The 20,341-nt window shown below is 40.1% G+C and overlaps 2 protein-coding genes across 4 annotated transcripts in view; one reads left to right on the forward strand and one right to left on the reverse strand.

Moving 5' to 3' along the window:
- The first annotated feature begins 2,161 nt into the window (after positions 1-2,161).
- On the forward strand, positions 2,162-18,362 carry LOC308410656 (uncharacterized protein). 3 transcript variants are annotated; one of them, XM_080904166.1, is made up of 6 exons: positions 2,162-2,206; positions 7,257-7,380; positions 9,638-9,788; positions 10,645-10,765; positions 10,850-10,963; positions 13,701-18,362. In XM_080904166.1, exons 2-6 carry the CDS (start codon positions 7,318-7,320, stop codon positions 14,059-14,061), a joined length of 810 nt encoding a protein of 269 aa, XP_080760292.1. In that variant the 5' UTR covers positions 2,162-2,206; positions 7,257-7,317; the 3' UTR covers positions 14,062-18,362. The 3 variants fall into 3 exon arrangements, with proteins under 3 accessions (XP_080760292.1, XP_080760293.1, XP_080760291.1); XM_080904167.1 differs by lacking the exon at positions 2,162-2,206 and adding an exon at positions 2,238-6,840; XM_080904165.1 differs by lacking the exon at positions 2,162-2,206 and having other exon boundaries at positions 2,238-7,380.
- The window catches only part of radil2a (Ras association and DIL domains 2a), a 29,621-nt gene continuing 25,531 nt past the window's right edge, over positions 16,252-20,341 (reverse strand). The window contains exons 15-16 of the mRNA XM_080904164.1: positions 19,971-20,110; positions 16,252-19,387 (exon numbers count right to left, since the gene is read on the reverse strand). Of these exons, the coding sequence (XP_080760290.1) occupies positions 19,285-19,387; positions 19,971-20,110 (243 nt within the window). The 3' untranslated portion in view covers positions 16,252-19,284. The remainder of the gene's footprint in view (positions 19,388-19,970; positions 20,111-20,341) is intronic.

A 20,341-nucleotide genomic window follows, 5' to 3' on the forward strand; every position in this document is an offset into this window, starting at 1 on the left:
TTCTATCATTACTTTTACTCTTTCGTACTTTATGAGGAGAGACTTTTTTTATGCAAGAAAACTACATCAGCGATGGATAAACTCAAACCTCCGATGCAGAAAGTTTATTTTAAATGTATTAAAACATTATTTATTAAGGCATTAGGGCTGGCTGGCCAAACTGACTGAGGCTGTGCTTCGGAGAGTCTTTCAGAGGTAACAGCTGATCAGGGCAGAGAAGTGAGGATGTGAAGCTGAGTGGGTGGAGGTTAGAGGAGGCCTTATAATTTAAATCTTTGCATCTATTTTAAACTTCCCCATTAATCCATGATGTGCAACTTCCTCAGTGAGTTTCCAGTGAATGATCAGGAAGCTCAGATGAGAGTTTTGTGCGTCCTCGTCAAACATGACGCCCTGACAGAGATAGAATCACAGAAGAAAGTAGAACACAAACCTCTCCAACGAGACCTGCAGAGAGTGCTTTTACAAAGCGATGTGGACATTTAAAAAAAGCTGAGGAGCTGTGACTCATTTCTAACATTTCCACTGATGTTTCTCTGCTGCTGGTTCTGAATATTCATGATCAAACTTCTTATACAACAAAAACAGAGCTGCTTCTAGTCTGAGCGGCCGAGATATCACATCGTCTACAAGAAATAATTCAGCACCTCAAGTCCTCCGCTCTCAATCTACTTATACTATTACTGCGTTTAACGACGTTTTACTCTGTAATTTTACAAGTAAAGTTTTATGTTTGATCAGTTTTAAAATACAAACTTTAAAGTACAGTTTTCAGTAAATTACTGACATACTGACACCAGCAACCATAATTTTTTGTCAGATATTCTTGTAATTCTTTAAAGCGGTCTTGAGCAATAATTCTCCAAAGTTTTGGAGGGTGAGGATGGGCCACCAGCCAATCACAGGGCCAGTAAGTCCACGCCATCTGACTATTTTCAGAGGAATGTTTTGTTTTTTTTGTTTAAGCCACTTAACTGTATCTGTAGACACTTTGTTTCAGCCTGTCACAGAAACACATCCTTTGTTCCCAATTTCTTAGTTGAATCTATGAAAAATGCCAAATATAACACAGTTTGACAGACATAAAATAGTATTTCTGCTCCAACAGCCAAAAACTTGGCATATCGCAGCATTTGTCTGAGCAAACTGGACAAGTGAAGGACAAAAGAAGAAAAAGTATCAGGCCGAAAAAAAACTATCTACAGTAGATGGAAAGTATCTGAAAGTCATGTCCACAAGAGACTGGGAAAACTCCTGCAAGGGGTCTGAGAGATGCACCCGACCCTTCAGCTGGTCCAGCTACTGTTCACTGAAGCTTCATCACAAATACTCTCAGTGAAAGGGCAGCTGTCAAAGAGCCCTTTTGAATGAGGGGTGAAGGCTGAGGTTAACTGAATTACAAGAGAACGTGATTACAAATCAACTAGGGGAAGTATTCCTGCAGACTGCTTACAGAAATAAAGTTCAGACGGTGTTTAAAGAATAAAGGCGGTCATATCAAATATTGACAAACTCTTCTTTGCTTTATATGCTGTATCTCCACGTATGCTTGCACCTGTTTCTCATTATAAAAACATCATTGGCAGCTCAAGACTTTTGCACAGCACCGTGTTTCATATTTGTATTTATGTCTTTTCCACCACTGCTAATAGGAGTGAAAATGCAGATTGACTGAAATATCACAAAACACTTGTTCACTAAACAGGAAATAAATGTTCAATAGTGTCTAAGAAAATCTGTATATTATATAAACTCCTCAAATATTATGGTTCGTAGATACTTTACTGAAAATCTCCTGATGTTTCTGCATTTATTTAATAACTTTACATTCGCATTAAAACAAATAATTTGTATTTAATGTGTCATTAAAAGTTCTGGTTTCATTGGTGAAATTTAAAAAGTAGAATAAAAGATGAAAACTAAACATTTTCGTTACAGAAATGAAAACTGTCACAGATTATTACCGACACCTAGTGGACAAAGAAGAGACAGCAGGACCTTCATCCACTGCTTTTACTTCTCACTTTAGCTAAACTGAACAAAACCAACCACAGCCTGCTGTCAATCCTCTGAGAGGGAACAAAAAGACTTTCTTTTGTACTGGAGCAGCCAGCCATGCCTGAAACTGGTCAGCATGGAAACCAGTAAACAAAGTGACAAACAGGAAGAAGCTCTGATCACTGACTAGCTGTGAGTCACATTCAGGGTAAGTCTGTTTCCTCTCTGATGCTGAACTGATAAAAATGATTGGGGGGGATATTTATCAGCGAGTGAGAAAAACAAGCAGTATTTATTTGTCTTTGTAGCGCTGGTTACAGATGAAAAGCCATTAAACAAAGAAGAAAAACGACCATAGGGCAGAATAAAGACACAAACATGCGGATTTAGAAAATGTTAGCCTAAAAACCACGTCCAACAGGTGATTTTACAAGTTTGCACCTTAAAGGAACAGTCCTACATGTTTAGTGCCTTAATATAACCGAAGGAAAGATGAACATAAATTTGTGTCATGGAGTTTAGACAGTAACAGTGACACAGGTCTGGTATTTCATTTCCAGTCTCTCTGGCAAAATTACTTAAAATGCAAATTAATCCACACAGGCGCAAAAGTTTGGACCCATCCCTTTCACAACACTGATGCGTAAGACAGACGTCACAGTTTTAGCTAAAATAAAATGATAATTAACCTTGAAATCCAGAAGAAAAAGCACAAATATGTACATTTGATTGCATGGGAAGCTTCAGAAACCTTTCGAAACTGTTACTGTAACTCTTTTTTACTGTGTCAGGTGATTCACACAGTTTAACCTTAACACATGAACTCTTTAGTGCCTTAGAAATATTGAAAATTAATTAACTTTATGGGTTATATAAAAGTATTTATTCAACTGTTAAAAAGTGATGTATTTATTGTAAAATTAAACTTGTTTTTGTAGTGACTGTTCTTGTGGGTTTTAATAAATTACACAAATAATTATCATATAAATAAATGGTTATTTAACCTGTCAATGTCAGAAGTAACCTGGTTCCAGGTCTTACTGAGCTCAGCAGAGGGCGCTATAGGCTCACGTATACTTCATAGTCACTCAGCGCATCAGGTTTTTTATGGTGCCAAACACTACAGGCTGCACACAAACACTCCTGCGGTGTATTTCCAGCAGTGACCGTGAGTTTAAGCTAAAATAAAGTGAGTAAAATCAGTTTTCGAGAGAGGATTTTGAGGCTCGCAGGATCTCAGCAGGAGTCCAAACTGCAGATTTGATCTTTGTGTTCGACATAAGCGGGATTACTCTCTCCTCAGGTCGTACAGCGCTTACAGGTCACAGCTCTCTGACATGTTCATGTAAACAGTTTTATCATTAACTGGCAGCTTTTTTACTCAATACTCAAACTTTGTAGTTATTTATATTAAATTGAGTTTCATAAAAATGTTCTGTATCTGCTGGGAATTATTTTGATTTTATTTTAAATAAACCTTTGCAATGGTTGTTTTTTTCCCTCTATTTTTGAGAGCAGTTAAATAATTAAACTATAAAAGTACTTCAAATTCATCCTGCAAGAGCACTTACATGATTAGAGTTACTGCAGTAAAAAGTTACTCTTCCACTGTGACTGTGCCTTCCAAAGGGTCACAAGATAAACCAGAGAGGTCTCCAGGTGATTAATGTTAGTTGACATGCACACATTTATATTCAGTGTTCAGACATTTCATTTAGATTTTATTTTGAAAAAGTATTTACATAAATTTTATGTCTGGAACAAACTGTGATTTAACATTTTGAGGCCAAACAATATAAAGGATGAACGATACGCTTTGTTCTTTAACATGATGGGTTTTGGCCCAAACTGCATAAAGGGGACAAACGTCTTCGGTTCAGTCTAACAGGTCGACCCACTGTGGTTCTCATTTCCCACAGTGGTCTTTGGTGAAACTAAATTCATCAGGTATCAGTCCATAATGAAAAATCCTCTGAGTCCTGCACAGCAGACGGAGCTCTGCAACATCACAATTCGACTGTCATATAATTTTATATTGTTTATTCTTAGTATCGGATCTGTTTCATCCATCCATTTTCAATTGGCAATTCATTACAGGACCGATTTTATACTAGCATAACCAGAGCATTATCATTCCCAACGTGGCTTTGTGGCTTTCTATTCCAGCCCTAACCTTGATCATAATCTTAATGCATTTATAGATTCATGCAAACCCGCTCTCGTGCCTCCGAATGTGTAACATACCGATGATTTGTCACTGTCGTCGGTATGTTACGTGTTGGGATGAGGACCTGTTGACATAACGTACTGAAATATGTGGCTATATGTAAGTGGTTGTGCAGCAGAGCCGACACACAGCTTTGCACTGTCATCTACATATTGGAGCTGTTTACTGTCACTAGGGGGAAGTGTCACGAACTGTGGAACAACTATTCTATACACCGCTCGTGCTGTTGTTTGTCAGTTAGCCAACACCATCAGGGAAAAGAGGGCATACCATATAAAGATGTTCTGTTATGCCGAGAACATTAGAAATGTTTTCAGCTTTTACATTTTCAGTTTTCAACAGAAACAAATCCCACCTATGCACAGCTCCGTCACCGTGAAGTTACACAGTGGTGGGTTGTTGTTTTTTTTCTGTGGAGGACTGAACATGTCTGGTAAAGTTGCATAACCAAAATATGTTGTTCAGGTGCAAATTTACTTCAGGATTTTCTGTCTCACAGGTGGCTGTGAGTCAGATTCTCCCCGTTGACTTTAATACTGTAAACAGCTGCAGCCTTGCAGGGAATAACTTCATTGACCTACAGACCAATCATGACCTGATGTTAACTGATAGAACTGTTCTTATACAGATCCTAACGGTCAGGTGTTATTCACAGATTTCAGGTTTACACAGCACTGGGGTTGGGTCAGGAAGTAAAGCTAAAACTCTGCCAAATCAAACATCCAGAGCTCCCCGATGGTGGTGCTTTGGAGCATAAATCCTGGGCTGCACCTGGGGGCAGATAAAGCTCTTAAAGCTTAAAGCTATTAAAGTCAAAATGCAATGTTTGTTCAAAGAGTGAAGAATAAACATTAAGACAGAAGCTCGGTTTGTGTCTGATTAAACCTTCTGCGTTTCGATTTTTGATAGTTTCATGTCAGCTGCTTTGAGCGTTTTGCCCATAGCGTCATCACTGCTGCTACCCGGGGCTGCGTTAATACATAACTTTGTGCAGAAGTGAATGAATGTGTTCCTGAATTTGTCTTAATGACAGCCCTAACATACCAAGAGCGCGCCAGAGACGCTGGTTGAACCTGAAATGCACTTTGAAGCAATCCAAGGCATAAATATGAATGAGACCAGCAGGATTTTTATGTGACGGGAGATCAAAGACTCAACATGTGTCACATTTTCCTCAAAGGAAGCTGTGAAAAAACAGAAAATAAAATAAGCTCTTCATTCACAGTGTTTCATGTTGACCCTCGGAGGGATTTCAGTATATTAACATAACATAAAAAGGATGGTGCAGACTTATCAGGCAGAGTCGTATCATCAGCGTACGAACTGTATCACCACCTATTTTTTATCAGAGGAGAGGAGGAGCTCGTTAACTTGTTTCACAGGGGGATTCAGGGGCATCTATAAGTATGAAACAAGTTCACGTCCACTATGTTTAATCAAAATCTCAAGATAGGACTAAAGAGTCGGGAAACTACTGAGATCGTTTTGTTCTAAACCTCAGCAAACTGTGAGGGAAAACTAAACTTAAAAGTTAAAAAGTACACAAGAAAAGTTGAACCCCAGTTTCCTGGATAAAAATCATGTGGATTATGTCTCCTACAAACAAAACAAAACATTTGAAGAAAGATAACTTTATCTGTCCTTCACCACATCTTTTACAAAACCTTTAGAAGACGTTTAAATGTGGATCTTTTTTACAAAAGAAGTGGAAGCTCCAGGATGGTGGCAGTGGGTCGTGGATCAGGCTTGTTCTGGTGGATTGGATTAGGGCAGCACTAATGGAGGGGGAGGCTGCTGCTGTTGGGGAGCGTCATTGGCACTGGGGGTGTGATTGGTCTAGAACACGGCAGAAGACTGGTTTCTAACATGATGTGGAGCGTTGTTCACTTCAGTACTGTTGTGGTCTTTTTGATGTATGTTACAACACTCACACTCTTTTCCTCCAAATAACGAGTACCAGGACTTGACTCCATGGAGTGAATATATCAACACTTTCAGTAAGTGTGTAATTTCAGCTTAATAACAAACTGGTCACACTGAGATCTTTCTGGCTGTCCAGGTCATACACCTTCATCTCCAGACAGGATTTTCTGTCTGTACCTGAAAGAGGGGCTCGATATCTGGATTCAGGAGGTCCCAGCCCTGTGACTGGCACTGACCGGTACTGGGAGTGAGGAAGCTGGAGACAGCAGACTGGTCACCGTAGCTTTGTTTCCTGCCTTCATTGTTTGAGATGAGCAGGAAGGATGAGCCATCACGAAACCATCTTGGCTATCCTTTTTATTCTGTCACTCTGCTGCTGTGATGTGTGATGTGGGGTTGAGCAGGATTAACCATTTATCAGGCTTTCTGCAGAGCATTAAGCTTTTTGGGGCGTGTTTCCAGTCACTGATGAGCTCATTTGGACTCTGTGTCATCATGTTTGGGTTTGTTTGTCACGGGGAAAGGCTGAAAGAATACCAGTGACGTAAGCTGTCGTCCCTGGAAAGAATGGAAATTTAAAAATATAAATTCAGAAACTGACCTGAATTCGGATCAGATAAAAACAAAAAACTGCTGAAACTGTTGGCAAAGAGAGACAGAATACAACAGTACAATAGCATAAAGAACTGAAGGTAAGTAGAAAAACAATGCACAACATCCTCATAGCTTCTGACAGGTTTTTATAAGAAGTCGTAGAAGTAAAGTTTTTTCTCTGAACGTCATAAATAACTAACAGGAACACCGGGATTTTCCGTCACTAATAATTCACCAGAAGTGGATTCTTTCATGCTCACACTTCAGGGATGATGAAAGAGTAACATCTGTGAATGTAAAGAATCAGGTTTTGCCAGCCTGTTTGTTGCCCTGCACGCCGTATTTGTTACTTTATGTTTTCATAATCATCCTCAGTTAGAAACAAACTGTTCTTCCAATTTTGTTTCTTATAGAATCCATAGCATTCTTAAAAGTTCTCAAGTCCACCTTAAATTACGTCGTAGACCTTTATTATACTGATACTTTGAACTGTCCAACATCTGCTCTTTCACAGTGGCATCGACAGGAAACACCGAGCTGAGCTCAGAGAGCAGCTTTCTTCATATAACCACAGCATGAAGAAGAAAAAGCAGCAGCGCGTCAGACGCACCAAAAATCAGCATAAAAAGTTAAAAAATGTAAGAAAACTTCCAACATCACAAAGTTTCACTCTCAAACAGAACATCCAAGATAAAGAAGAAACTGACAGACCTGGGCATCAGTTCCCTCATCTGCAAATGGTTACTGGACTTCCTGACCAACCGCCCCCAACATGTCCGGCTGGATAACCGCTGCTCATCTACCATCACGATGAACACCGGTGTACCACAAGGCTGTGTGATGAGCCCTTTCCTCTACTCCCTCTTCACCCACGACTGCAGACCTGCTGATGGTTCCAACACCATCATTAAGTTTGCAGATGACACCACGGTGATTGGCCTCATCAGTGACAACGATGAGGCCGCCTACAGGGAGGAGGTGGATCGTCTGGCTGAGTGGTGCGACACAAACAACCTGCTGCTTAACACCGAGAAGACCAAGGAGCTCATCGTGGACTACAGGAGGAATGCTGACCCACATCCACCCATCCACATTAAGGGGACGGCTGTGGAGCGTGTGAGCAGCTTCAAGTTCCTGGGAGTCCACATCTCCGAGGATCTCACCTGGACGACCAACTGCTCCAAGCTGGTCAAGAAGGCTCACCAGCGCCTCTTCTTCTTGAGGACTCTGAGGAAGAACCACCTGTCCTCAGACATCCTGGTGAACTTCTATCGCTGCACCATCGAGAGCATCCTGACCAACTGTATAACAGTCTGGTACGGGAACTGCTCTGCCTCGGACCGGAAGGCGTTGCAGAGGGTCGTGAAAACTGCCCAGCGCATCGCCGGAGCACCACTTCCTGCCATAAAAGACATCTACAGGAAGCGGTGTCTGAAAAGGGCTGGGAAAATCATCAAAGACCCCAGTCACCCATCACATGGACTCTTCACCCTCCTGCCCTCTGGGAGGCGCCACAGGAGCCTCCGGACTAAGACCACCAGGTACCGGAACAGCTTCTTCCCCACAGCTGTCAGACTCCTGAACTCTGCCTCCTGACATCTGACCCACGTTAAACTCATGGACTGAACATACACACACACACAATGGACAACTGTACCCTCAAACACACAATAATAACATGGAGTGAACCACCACTCACAACCACTAGCACTTTATATACCTCTGTAGGAACTATCTACACCCTCACTTATCTTAACTGCACTACTGTATAGCTCTGTGTAAATAATCATTCTGTACATTGGATAATTTTTAATCCTACAACTGTTTACAACTTGCATAGTTCCTATTTCTGTATAGCTGTATATCTCAGATTCTGTAAAGTTATTTATTTCATATTCTGTATAGTTTTTCATATTTATATCCTGTTCATAGCTTGTACTCACTACAGCCTGTACATACTTATAGTTATAGAATATTCACAACATACTTCATACCGTGCACATTATAACATACCATAATAGACCCATTTCTGTAATATACTTACATATCTATACTATTGCTAATATATATTGTAATATATCTATATCACTAAAGCACTTCTGGATGGATGCAAACTGCATTTCGTTGCCCTGTACCTGTGCATGTGCAATGACAATAAAGTTGAATTCTATTCTATTCTATTCTAAACAGAAGGCTATGAAAAATGTGTCTGAAGATGCACGATTACTCTGAATGATACGTGAGTCGTGTGTTTCTGGGAAAAAGATGAAGCTCTAGGAAGTACGGTGTTAACCGCCCCTGGTTTGTTGGGTGTAAACAGATTTGCTTGTGACTCTTAACACTTTGAGAAAGTGGCTGTTGGGGTGGATGGTGGGTCTGTAAAGCCTGCAAGTGTCACATTACAGCGAGTTTAAAATCGAGATGGTGGTCTGTTTGGTTAAATGTGGGGCAGTTTGATCGACTTCAGGAAATAAGGTGGTCTTGGCTGAATGTAAATTAAATTGCTTCTCACGTGAATTTTTTTTTTCTCGATTAAACCAAAGGACAGTCTTCTTCCTCAAACATAACCAAACACTACCAGGAGCAAACCATGTCTGGGAAACTGAGTCTTTAAGAGTCAGACTTACAAAAAAGCTCAGATTAAAAAACACTAAAGAGAAAAAAGCTGCAAACACGCTGAAATCTTCACATATTTATTGATAGGCCCAAATAAATGGGTGAAATTGTGGAAGTTCTACCTCTTTTAGCGCTGCAAATAAACATGTTGCACACATGCATTCTTCACACAGATTTTTCTCATTTAATTTTTTATTATTTATGTTTACATTGTGTCTCATCTCTAAAGTTTATGGTTGTACTGATTTTACTGTAACGTGGTATTTCTTGTGGTTAAAGATTTCCGTGAACGCAAACAAGCGGGAGTCTGAAAGCTTCCCGGACGAGTTGATCGGGTGGTTTTCTGATCATCAGCAGGAGTTCGATCAGCTGTTCATCTGCGGTGACGAAGACAGAAGTGAATCAGTCAGCCTGAAGGACTTTGAGCTGGGTAATCCATCACCCCTGACCTGAATAATCCGAGATTTTCTTTGCCAGGATGGGAGAAGGCTCTCTCGCTTCTTTGAGTGACACATAAAGATAATCGCAGAAGAGAAGGAGATATGTGAGTCAGTACTAAATGCCACAGTGTCATTGTGCTGAAGTATTTATGGAGGGTACTGTGAATCAGGCTCTTGGTAATGTCAGCGGAGCCTCATTTCCTCCTCACAGATAAGAGTAGCTGGCTCTGGGAAACAAAACCAGGACAATGTTCCTTTTGTCAGTCTGACTTCAGACACACTGAGTAAACTTCCAGAGAGATTACGGCGCAGACCTGCAGCATAACACCGCAGCTATGACTCTGACTGGGAAGACCTACAGCACAGAATCACTGCTGTAGGTCTTAATAATCAATAAATTACTTTTACAGCACATCCAATGTGATCATTTATAGCTTCATTTCCAGGTTTATAGATCATACACGATTCACAGAGAGACCTCAGGTTATCTCATCTTCTGAACAAAACTGTCTCTGCGTCTTTAACACGTCTCCATAAAAGCGTTTTTTTTATTGGCCAGCATCTGGAAGCTTTGTGAGGGGCACTCGTGAGCTGCAGGAGAAGAGAGGGAATCACATTTTAACCATTAAGACATTTTCATGTCCTAAAGATAATTACTCACATGTGGGCAAAATATGGCTTGCGCACCACATGATCCTGGCCTTTGAAGCCCTAAAAGGAAAACTAAACAACCATCTAAATCTCGGTGCAGATGAGTAAAGGCTGTGCTGTTATTATTAAACTGGATTTCAGAGGAGGGCGTTCCACTTACACGTGCACGCTCTCTATGTTTTTACTGTGCTGCAGGTTTGATGAGTTTGGGTGTCCCCTGTCAGCAGTTTCAGCTCCACATGCTGACTCAGCAGCTGAAGACCTTCAATGACACGATTAGTTATGAAGATTTGATGAAACAAATACAGTCTCTGAGGTGAAACAAACTTATTTCTCTATCAGTATTTGATTATCTTTCCTTTTATAGGTTTATGAGTTTACTTGATTTTATTTCCCACAGTGACAGTGCAGAGCTCCACGCTCAGATACCAGGGCACTTCATAAAAAGACAAGAACCAGTGGAGACAGAAAATGTAAAACATCAGCAGAGACTGCAAAACACTGAAGCCCAGAGGTATTGAGCTCATTATGTGTTATATTTTATGAACAGAACATTCATTCTATAAAGATAAAAATAAAGGTGAACGCAGTTTTGCAAATAAAAGAATCAGTGCCGCGTTTTACAAATACACAAACATAGATGTGACAGATGTGGCTCTGGTATTTCATGAGTTTGTATGATTTGAAAAATATCACAGTTTTATTTTTGTAAAGTTTTCTCAAGTGTATTTTTTTGGCAAAATTAGCTGATTTTAGCAATTGGAAAATTTTCAAATAAAAAAATTAATTAATGTAACCTTGTTTTCCTGTTTGTGTAATTTCTTGAAGTTCAATATTTTTTAAAGAGTTAAATATTTTATTATTTTCATAAATTTTACTATTTATAAGTTATGTACAATTTTATTATTTGTTTTTATTTTTTATTATCTGTTCATATTGCCTTATATTTACCAAAATAAATATAAATATTTAGTGGAATATGTGGAAAAAATTATATTTTGATTGTAAATCATCAATTAAAATTTAACTTGATTTTATTACCTAGAAAATGATTTAGAAAAAAAGATTTACAATTTTAAAATTTGCATACAGTGCAGACATGAAGCCACAAAATCCCTCTGACTTGTTTTTAGAGTAAGTGGGAGGAGCAGCAGCTGGTTTTAAAATATCATAAAGCCAGACAGACATCAGACATGTCCTGGAGAAAAGCAGTTTCGACAGTTTCTGTGGCTGCACTGGGACAAACTGGGCAGCTCCTGGGAAACACAATCAGGCTGTGTTGACATTCATTCCAAACCTCCATGAGTGAGGTTAACCAGGCTGAGTTATTCCTGACCCTCAGCTGTAAATCACACTGTGACTCCGCTCCTGTAACTCAGACGCCCAAAATGACAACATTGGGACACAAGCAGCCTCAACAGCTCTGAAAACAAAGGACTCGGGGCGACCTTTAGCTGGCCCGCTGACAGGTGCCGTTGCCTTTTTCTGACCTGGCTGCTGTGATTGTTTTCCTGTGCCACAGAAGGATGTTTTAGCAGTAAATCACACACATAACATAATGTGCACAGCCCGAGTTGAATTGAATTCACTTTTTTCCCCCTCTTTTGCTGTACTGGTTTGATAAAATTAGACTTAGAGTCAAAAACATTACATTTCACAAGCTGATGTTATTTAAACCCACTGATTGCTTGATTACATTAGCAAACAGCATGCCGTGTCTGGAAAGTCTCCAGGGGTTTAGGCCTGGAGTTTGTTTCTCGGACGTGTGGTTAAGATGCTGAAACAAACATGTTTTTGCAGTATTTTCATTATTTGCATTTAGCCTTGATGCGTTCTGTCTGATGTTAACAAAAGCTAGAGATGAATAATTTCTGTTTATCTGATTTAACACGGAAAACACATCGAATGGTTAAAATGACATATTTTAATGTTTCATGAAAAACATTGGCTCTTTTCGAAACACACCTTAAAAAACACTGGGATGGGGGCAGTATAAAGGCTGGAAAACTAAGTTATGCTAAAAAGAAAGAATGGGAGAAACATTTTGTACCTAATCAGGTTAACTGGCAACAGGTCACAAATGGCAAATGTAAGTGCTGTGCTCTAAATTATTCCCTAAATTATAATGATGACGACCATTCAGACATTAAACTAGTGATTCAGACCAGAAATTCATCAGGACGCTGTAAATCAAATGACAAGATTCTCACATTATTCTTAATACCACAGCAGTCCCCCCCTGCTGGTTAATTAGAAACAGTGTTGGGGAGTAACGGAATACATGTATTTAAAATACAAAATATGAGTAACTGTATTCCGTTACAGTTACCGTTTAAAAAGGTGGCATTCCGAATACAGTTACTTTGTTGAAATAAATGGATTACACGGCGGTCTTTTCCTGTTTTATATGTTAGGCTGTCCCCTCTAATGCCTGTGTCTCAATCTCTTGGCCCATGTCAGCTCTAACTGCAGCCTGCAATGACGTGAAGAAATAGTTTTAAAAATTATTGTTCAAAAAATTATTTAATATGAAGGCAATAGGCAGAGTGTTACAGGCATAGCCCTAAAGAATGCAGCCTCATGGGCAGTGTAGTCCAGTTGTAAGTAAGATATTAAGACTCGACTGTACACCGTGTTCGTGTTTTCCTCCAAAATAATAAGTTCCGTTGGAGCAGCCTTTCAACGCCTCTCTCTGTCTCTCGCTAGCAAAGTTGACCCAGACAACAAAGTAAAGCTAGTTTTCAGCTATGAGCCCGCAGAACCCAACGTATTAGTCAGAGGTCCCTTTACTACGATTTGGAGCCGCGGACCTGTTTTATATAAGCGCAGAATAGTTTTCTATACGAGATGCCTGCAAAAAGTGCAGCCTTACCTAATGTCCACCTACTGTTACTCATTTATATTAAGATTTAAAAATCTAGTTGGTGTTGGTACGCTGAGTATCCTTCAGTAATAGTAATAAATCACACAGCAATAGTACATTCATGTAGTTGTAAAAAGCATGATAATATATTAAGTAATCTGAATACTTTACTCTCATCTGGACTTTCAAATCCACTTAACCAACCTTTGAGCCATCTTCTGTATATATTCAATTCAATTCAATAAAACTTTATTGATCCCGAAGGTTGACCCTGAAGGAAATTGTTTTTGTTTTTTCTTTTCAATTCAATAAAAAATATATAGTGTAGTCACATAGTTTTATAGAGTCTAAACTCAAAACTAAATTTTCATTTTCTTTAAACCGCCAGGTTCATCCGTCTGAGTGTCCGACTGATACCTTTCACCTCGGCCACAGCGCACCCTGGAAACTTTGAGGTTGTTTTATCGAGCAACCGCACAGTTTTTGGTCTGATGAGTGTGATCGAGGACCGAGCTGGGATCCAGACCTCGAGCCTGGAGGTTTTCAGTAGCAGAGTGCCAACAGAGGAGGCCCGCCTGCCCCTGGAGAGCACGCTGGAGGAGTGCGGCTTCAAAGGAGGGCCAGAGGAGAGTCCTCCAGAGGCCACCGTGTATTATGACTACAGACTGCCATTTACAGACTGTCCCATCCTCAACTACGACCACTACATTAGGTCGAATCAGGACTCTGCATCGAATCGGGGTCTGTGAATTACAAAGCTGTTTTGAGGTACCTGCACCTACTGCAGACACCAGTTTTGTTATACACCTGAGTTTCAATATAACAACAACAAAGGTGACTTCGAACAGTACCCAGTGTCACACATAGTTGAGGTCAGAAGTAAACACACCCTAATCATACACATGAATGTTGTGTTCTTTCTGGGCTTTCAGGGATCCTCTTTTTCCTGGATGGAATAATTGCTCAACAGACATCTTCAATGACTTTAATGAAACAAAAATTTGGTGCACATGTTTAATATGGATTTTCCTAATCCACACAGGCTCAAATATACAGCATACACTCACTTAAATCTTTAAATACGTGGGTGCTGAGTTTTCTATAATATATTATCCTGACAAGTCCAAAGGCTATTAACTTCTCATTGGGGTCATGATTGACTTCAGCTGGTAGTTCCTCTTTGCCAGGATAAAAATGATTTCTTTGACAACATTCATTGGATTGACAAATACTCAGAACAATGGGAAAGTCAAGGAGCTCAGAGAAGATCTAAGGGGAATTGTAGATTTACCTAAGAACAAGGTCTGTGAATGAGTCATCACTTTACCAAGGTCTGGAATAAGAAAACTTGTTAGGATGTTCAGGAACAACCAAGGAACCAGGACTCAAGACACTGCTGTAAAACCAGCTTTACATAGTGAAAGCAAGTTTTACATCACCACGGACTGAGAGTGTGCTCACCAAGAAAGAAGACCCTGCTCTAAAATCCAGAAAAACCCTTTAAGCTTGAAATTTGCAGCTGCAAATGCAATGACAGGCCTTTAAACCTAAGAACACTGTCCCAACTGTCAAGCATGGCGGTGGTAGCGTTACGCTCTGGGGCTGTTTCGCTGCCAGTTGTAATCATACAAGAGATATCAACAACAGCTAGACAGTTTAAACTTGGACACAGTTGGAATCCACGAAGACAACGATCCCAAACCAAAGCCCCGACCTCATCCCTATTGAAACTGTGTGGACTATGTTTAAAAATCAGGTCTGCAACAGCAAACCAACCAATTTATATCATCTCTGTCAGTTCTGCCACGTAGACACATATCCACCCAGAAGTGTGACAGGTTGTTAATGGCAACCAGAACGGGTATATATATTTGAACCTGCGTGGATTAGAGAAAATCCCAAATTAATTCAAACTCATTAACCAAGTTCTTGTATTTGTTTTAGTCATTAAAGATGTATGCTGTGCAGCCATTTCTCCCTTTAAAGAACACCTTGAAGAAATCATTAAAAGCCCCAAATTACCACAACATTAATGCCCCTGATGACCTCAGTGACAGCTAGCTGGATAACCACCCCCATGTTGGCAGTTACTAATGTAAATATTAGCTTTACAGCTTTACTGGTGGATACAACAGTACTGTTTTATTAAACACAATTTAGTACCATGAATCAAGTAATTTGGTAAGTCGGCCAACCAGTTTTAAAAGATGTTTTCTGCTGCTCGTAAAATAAAAAAATATGCAGGTATGTCTTCAGTATCCCTTTTTTGTTTGCTAGTGTTAACAAACATGGCGATAGATGCCTCATGACCTCACTCAGGTCTTCCCATTTTATTATTGAAAAGAACTGAACTCCGCACAAACTAAATTAAGAAATAAAAATTAAGACAAAGCATAAATGAAAGCTAATGAGCGCCTCGAGTGAGACCTCAGCAACATTTAAAGGAGGATTTATGTAAGAAAGCTGCAGGGAGCGCCTCACTCAGCTCCTCGCGGTCAGCTCATGCTTTAATTACACCCTCGGGGATGCAGTTTAAGCCGGCATGTGCAAATCTTCACACCAGGTCAGAGTGGCGCTTTTCCCTGCAGGGCCTCGTTGGCTGAACGCTGCCATGCTGGAATCAGTGGAAAGTGCCTGGCTGGTGGAAACCGCAGAGTCGCTATAAACAGTGGCCACCAAAGCGTGCCATGCAGCTACCACACCCCACAGCTTCCCTCCTCCTCCTACTGCTGCTGCTGCTGCTCCACCCAGCCCAGCTTTTACATCCCAGCTTCACCCCCAAAGCCGCCTCCTCCTGTTTACTAACACAGGCCCGATTTAAGGAAACAGACCGTAAAATGAGGCAGGTTTTCCAAGTCAAAATAATATTTATTCCACAGGCTCAAAAATACTGCGCAGTATAAATATTACAAAACAGATGAAAAACACAGACAGACGTCAGGTGATCGAGCTCTGTGGCAGTTTTTTTTAATACATCAGAAGATGTTTTATGCTTTCATTTATTAAACCAGCTGAACACGTTAATGCTGAGCAGAACAAAGTCGGGTTTATGTTTCCTATAATAAACTGAGTTCTTCCAGAGGAGTTTGGAGAAGTTCTGGAATTTAAATGTCTCATTTTTATTTTTGGCCTTATTTATTTGAGCTCTGCGGTTTGGAGGGAAACTAAACTGTAATTAGAGCCACATTAATGAGGCAATTAACCCAATACCTCATAAAATGTGTACTGTCATGTTCCCAAAAGCTTTTCAACTTTTAAGTTGCTTTCTCACATGAAGTTTAGTGCTTTTACTTTTTTTCCATGTTTAACACAGCAGGAAGAAATCTGCTTCAAACTACCAGGAATACTCTGCATGGTTTAGGCCACAATCCGACATCTATGGTGCCAAAATCCCAATAAACTATCCCAGTAAGAAGCTGGGACAAACAGGGCGTTTGTGTAGGAAAATGTGTGAGGCTAATCTGCTAAATGGTCTCAATGAGTTAATGGTGTGTTGACCTAAAAAAATAAGACAACATGAACCATGTTTGGTATTTAACATTAAAGTAGCTGCGTTTCTCTTTTCTTTGTGCTAATTTCCTTCATATTTTCAAGGCTGGACTTAGTGTGGGTGCCTCAGACGCCTCCCCTTCTGCAGAGCTTTCTTCTGAAAAACTGATCCTATCGAAATGTGGGTCATGCATCAGTAAGTGGAATAGGTGTACGACGTCACCCTGACCTCTGTGTAGCCAGGCTACAGATGGCTCTGTATCATGTAAACAGCTTTTCATTTAAGTAAACAAAAGAAAATATTCTTTAGGTTTGGACTCATGAAGTTTTTTTTATTGTTTTATAGAAAGATCAATGAAGCAAATAACCTGTAGAATAATTGATAATAAAGAGGCTTCACTGTGGTTATGATTACCAATAACTTATTTTTCTGTTTCTCTGGATTGCAGCAAAACGTCCAAGCAGCGGTTCTCAAACGTTTTCTCTTGACATGCCTCACAAAGATTCACAACCTACATATTTTTATCAGTTAATACAAAATAAAAAAGTAGCTCTAAAAATTAATCAAGTTTTTTTAATTGGTTGTCCACAGCTTAACAAACAAGGGTTGTACCATCTTGTACAGCAAAAAGATAAAGAAAATAAGCTGTGGAGTAACTAATAAATATAACCTGCAGTGCTAGTTGTGATCCTCTGACTTCGTCTTAATTTAACTTCTTAACTTCCTGGTGAACCACTTTGGCTTAGTCTAAACCAGAAGAAGTTACCGATCTCTCCGTATATGCCCAACAGGTCAAAGATGCAACGTAACTATACCCTAAAAAAGATCCTCATGGTTAATCCCAACTCCAGCCACTTGGTTTTTGTGCCTAAACCTAACCTGCAATTTAACTTGAAGCTGACCCAGCAGTTTTTTTTCCTAACCCTGGCCACTTGTTTTATGTGTCTGACCCTAACTGCCTTTGGTTTGAGGATATCTGGTGCAGTTTCTCATTTTACCCTGATGTGGATCTCCTCCATGTCATCCGCTTCCTCTGGACCTACTTTCAAGGCTTCTTGTTTTCTTTAACGAAGCTCTAAACAGCTCAAATCACTTAAAGTCAGTGGACTGACACGGGAAGAGTCAACAAGATATTTGAATTTTACTAAACCTCACTCAGCACGGTATTTCAGAAAGCCTTTACCCCAGTAAAATTTTCCCATTCTTCTGGAGGATCCTGAGGCATCATCAGGCCTGAAGAAATAGATCATCTCTTCAAGGAACTCTTAGTCTACTCCACAATCTTCTCCCAGTTGGGTTTACCTGGAAAACCTCCAAAGGATGGCCTCAAGGAGGCCTGATCGAATGTTTGCACCACCACAGCTACTTATGACATAAAGTAGTGGCTCTACTTTGAGCCCCTCACCACATGTTTCAGACTGAGCCAACCTAAGGAGGAAGTGCATTTCTTCTTCTGAGGGGTCACTACCCACAACTCGTAGACATAAATGAGGGTTGGAAAATGGCTGGTCAATCAAAAATGTCATCTTCAGAGTCGGTCTTCTCTTAACCATGATGCTTCCTACACATCATGCTGATCCACTTTCCTATAATCCGTAACATTAAAGCTTCCTCGCAATAACTCTCCCTGAATCGTATGTGTTTGACATAGTTTGAGAACCGCTGCTTTAAAGCACGAGTTAGTGTTTAACCTGGAAACATAATCTGCTCGGGGGAAAATCTGCCTGCAAGTTAAAGAAACCAAACACACCTTTACCTGCTTTTTTATGTGTGTGTTTGTGTGTGTGGAAAAATGAGTAACACGCTACAAGTGCTAATTAGATTTTACTTTTAAACGACTGATAATATTTTCTGGTGTTACAGCAGCAGACTGATGATGAATCTATAGAAGGAAGAACCTGAAACAGCAGAAAACTGAGGGTTAATGTTCAGTCGTTCCTGCGATGAAACAAACGCTGCAACACAAAGACAATTTTCCTTGTTTTGGAAACTTATGTGGATCAGAGACATGCCCACAGGCAGGTACTTCTCTCTAACAAAGTAAACAACTGGGTAACATATTTTGGTTTTGGAGTGTAACATATAAAGCTTCACAGTTTTTTTAAATAGATAGAATTTAAAAATGAATTTGGAAATAGTTCCAGTTGAAGCCAGACGTGAGGGATCACGGAGCGGCTTGGCGGCGCTCTTCGGGGGCTGGTTTACTCCCCCTTTCACCGTTTTTGAGTTTGTTTTTAGAAGCTGGTAAAGAAAAAAAGAGCTTTTAAAACTTGTCTTCCCCCTCTGCCTGCCAGCAAAGCGCCTACAGTCTGAGTTCAGTTTGATTGTCTCCATCCCACAATGAGTCACAAACAAAAAGGAGGAAGTTCGTGTTCCTTTGGTTGGGGGGGAATCCATCCTGTGAGAAATACTGACTTTGGGATGAAGCTCACGCCCTCCGGTATTCCCAAATTGCACTTTATCGTCCACTAACGCTCTTCCTTCAGCAAGTTGCCAAAGTGGAGGCTTTGATGCCTGCTTTGGAGTCCATGTTGGCAACCAGAAGTTTAAGTGTGTCTCCGGATGAGCGAATCAGTTCCCGCCCACTGAAACGAACACACAATAAGTTGGAAGTCAGTTGTTGAGCCTTTCGCTTTACCATGATACCATAATGACGTGTTTTAGATTTCTGCTACTTTCTATTTAAAATGTTTATATTTAGAGTCGAAAGATTAAAAATACAAACAGTGCTGCGATTTCCATGATACCTCACATTAATCTGTGAACTGTTTTCTTAGATGTCTTAAGTTTTCTTTATATGATTTTCTTTTTTGTGCTTTTTATACTTTACTTACATGGTATATGTTTTATTAAGCACAGTTTATCATGTGTTTTGCTGTTGTTAAAGCTTTGGTAACAACAACGGCCTACATGACCTGTGCTGTACCTCAATATGGCTCCACTTCCATGATATGTGCTACTACTTAGATCAACCTTTAAAAACTTTGCACTGCTAATCAATTGTACGTTGACGACATCCAAATAGACTTACATCAGACACCGACTCCTCCTGTCCTTAACTATTGCTAGCTAGCTTTCTTTGCTCGGTCTCTCATGTGTTTATGTTGGACTGAGTTTTTGCAAACATCACAATTGCAATTGATATGCCATCTGTACTTTTACACTCACATGCTATATTCCATCCCGACCAGGCTGACACCGTTCACGGCCAGGATTCGATCGCCCGTTCTGAGTTTCTGACATTTGGCGGCCGGGGACTCGGGAACGACTGACTTCACATAAATGCCGCTCATTCTCAGCGGTGTTTTCTACATGAAGACATAAAAACATGACAAAAAAATGTGATAACTTGGAGCATTGAAGGGATTACAACATTTTTATAATTAAGTTATAATTTAAATCTATATGCCCCTCATATTTGCTAAATATTTTTTCATCCCTGGTGGGAGTAGAATTTTGCCATGATGCTGTAAACACATTAGAGAGGTGGTTAGAAAATTTGTTGATTGAAAGTTTGCTGTAAAAGAGGAGTGACACAC

Source organism: Rhamphochromis sp. 'chilingali' (assembly GCF_963969265.1).
Source record: "Rhamphochromis sp. 'chilingali' genome assembly, chromosome: 15".
Taxonomy (NCBI): domain Eukaryota; kingdom Metazoa; phylum Chordata; class Actinopteri; order Cichliformes; family Cichlidae; genus Rhamphochromis; species Rhamphochromis sp. 'chilingali'.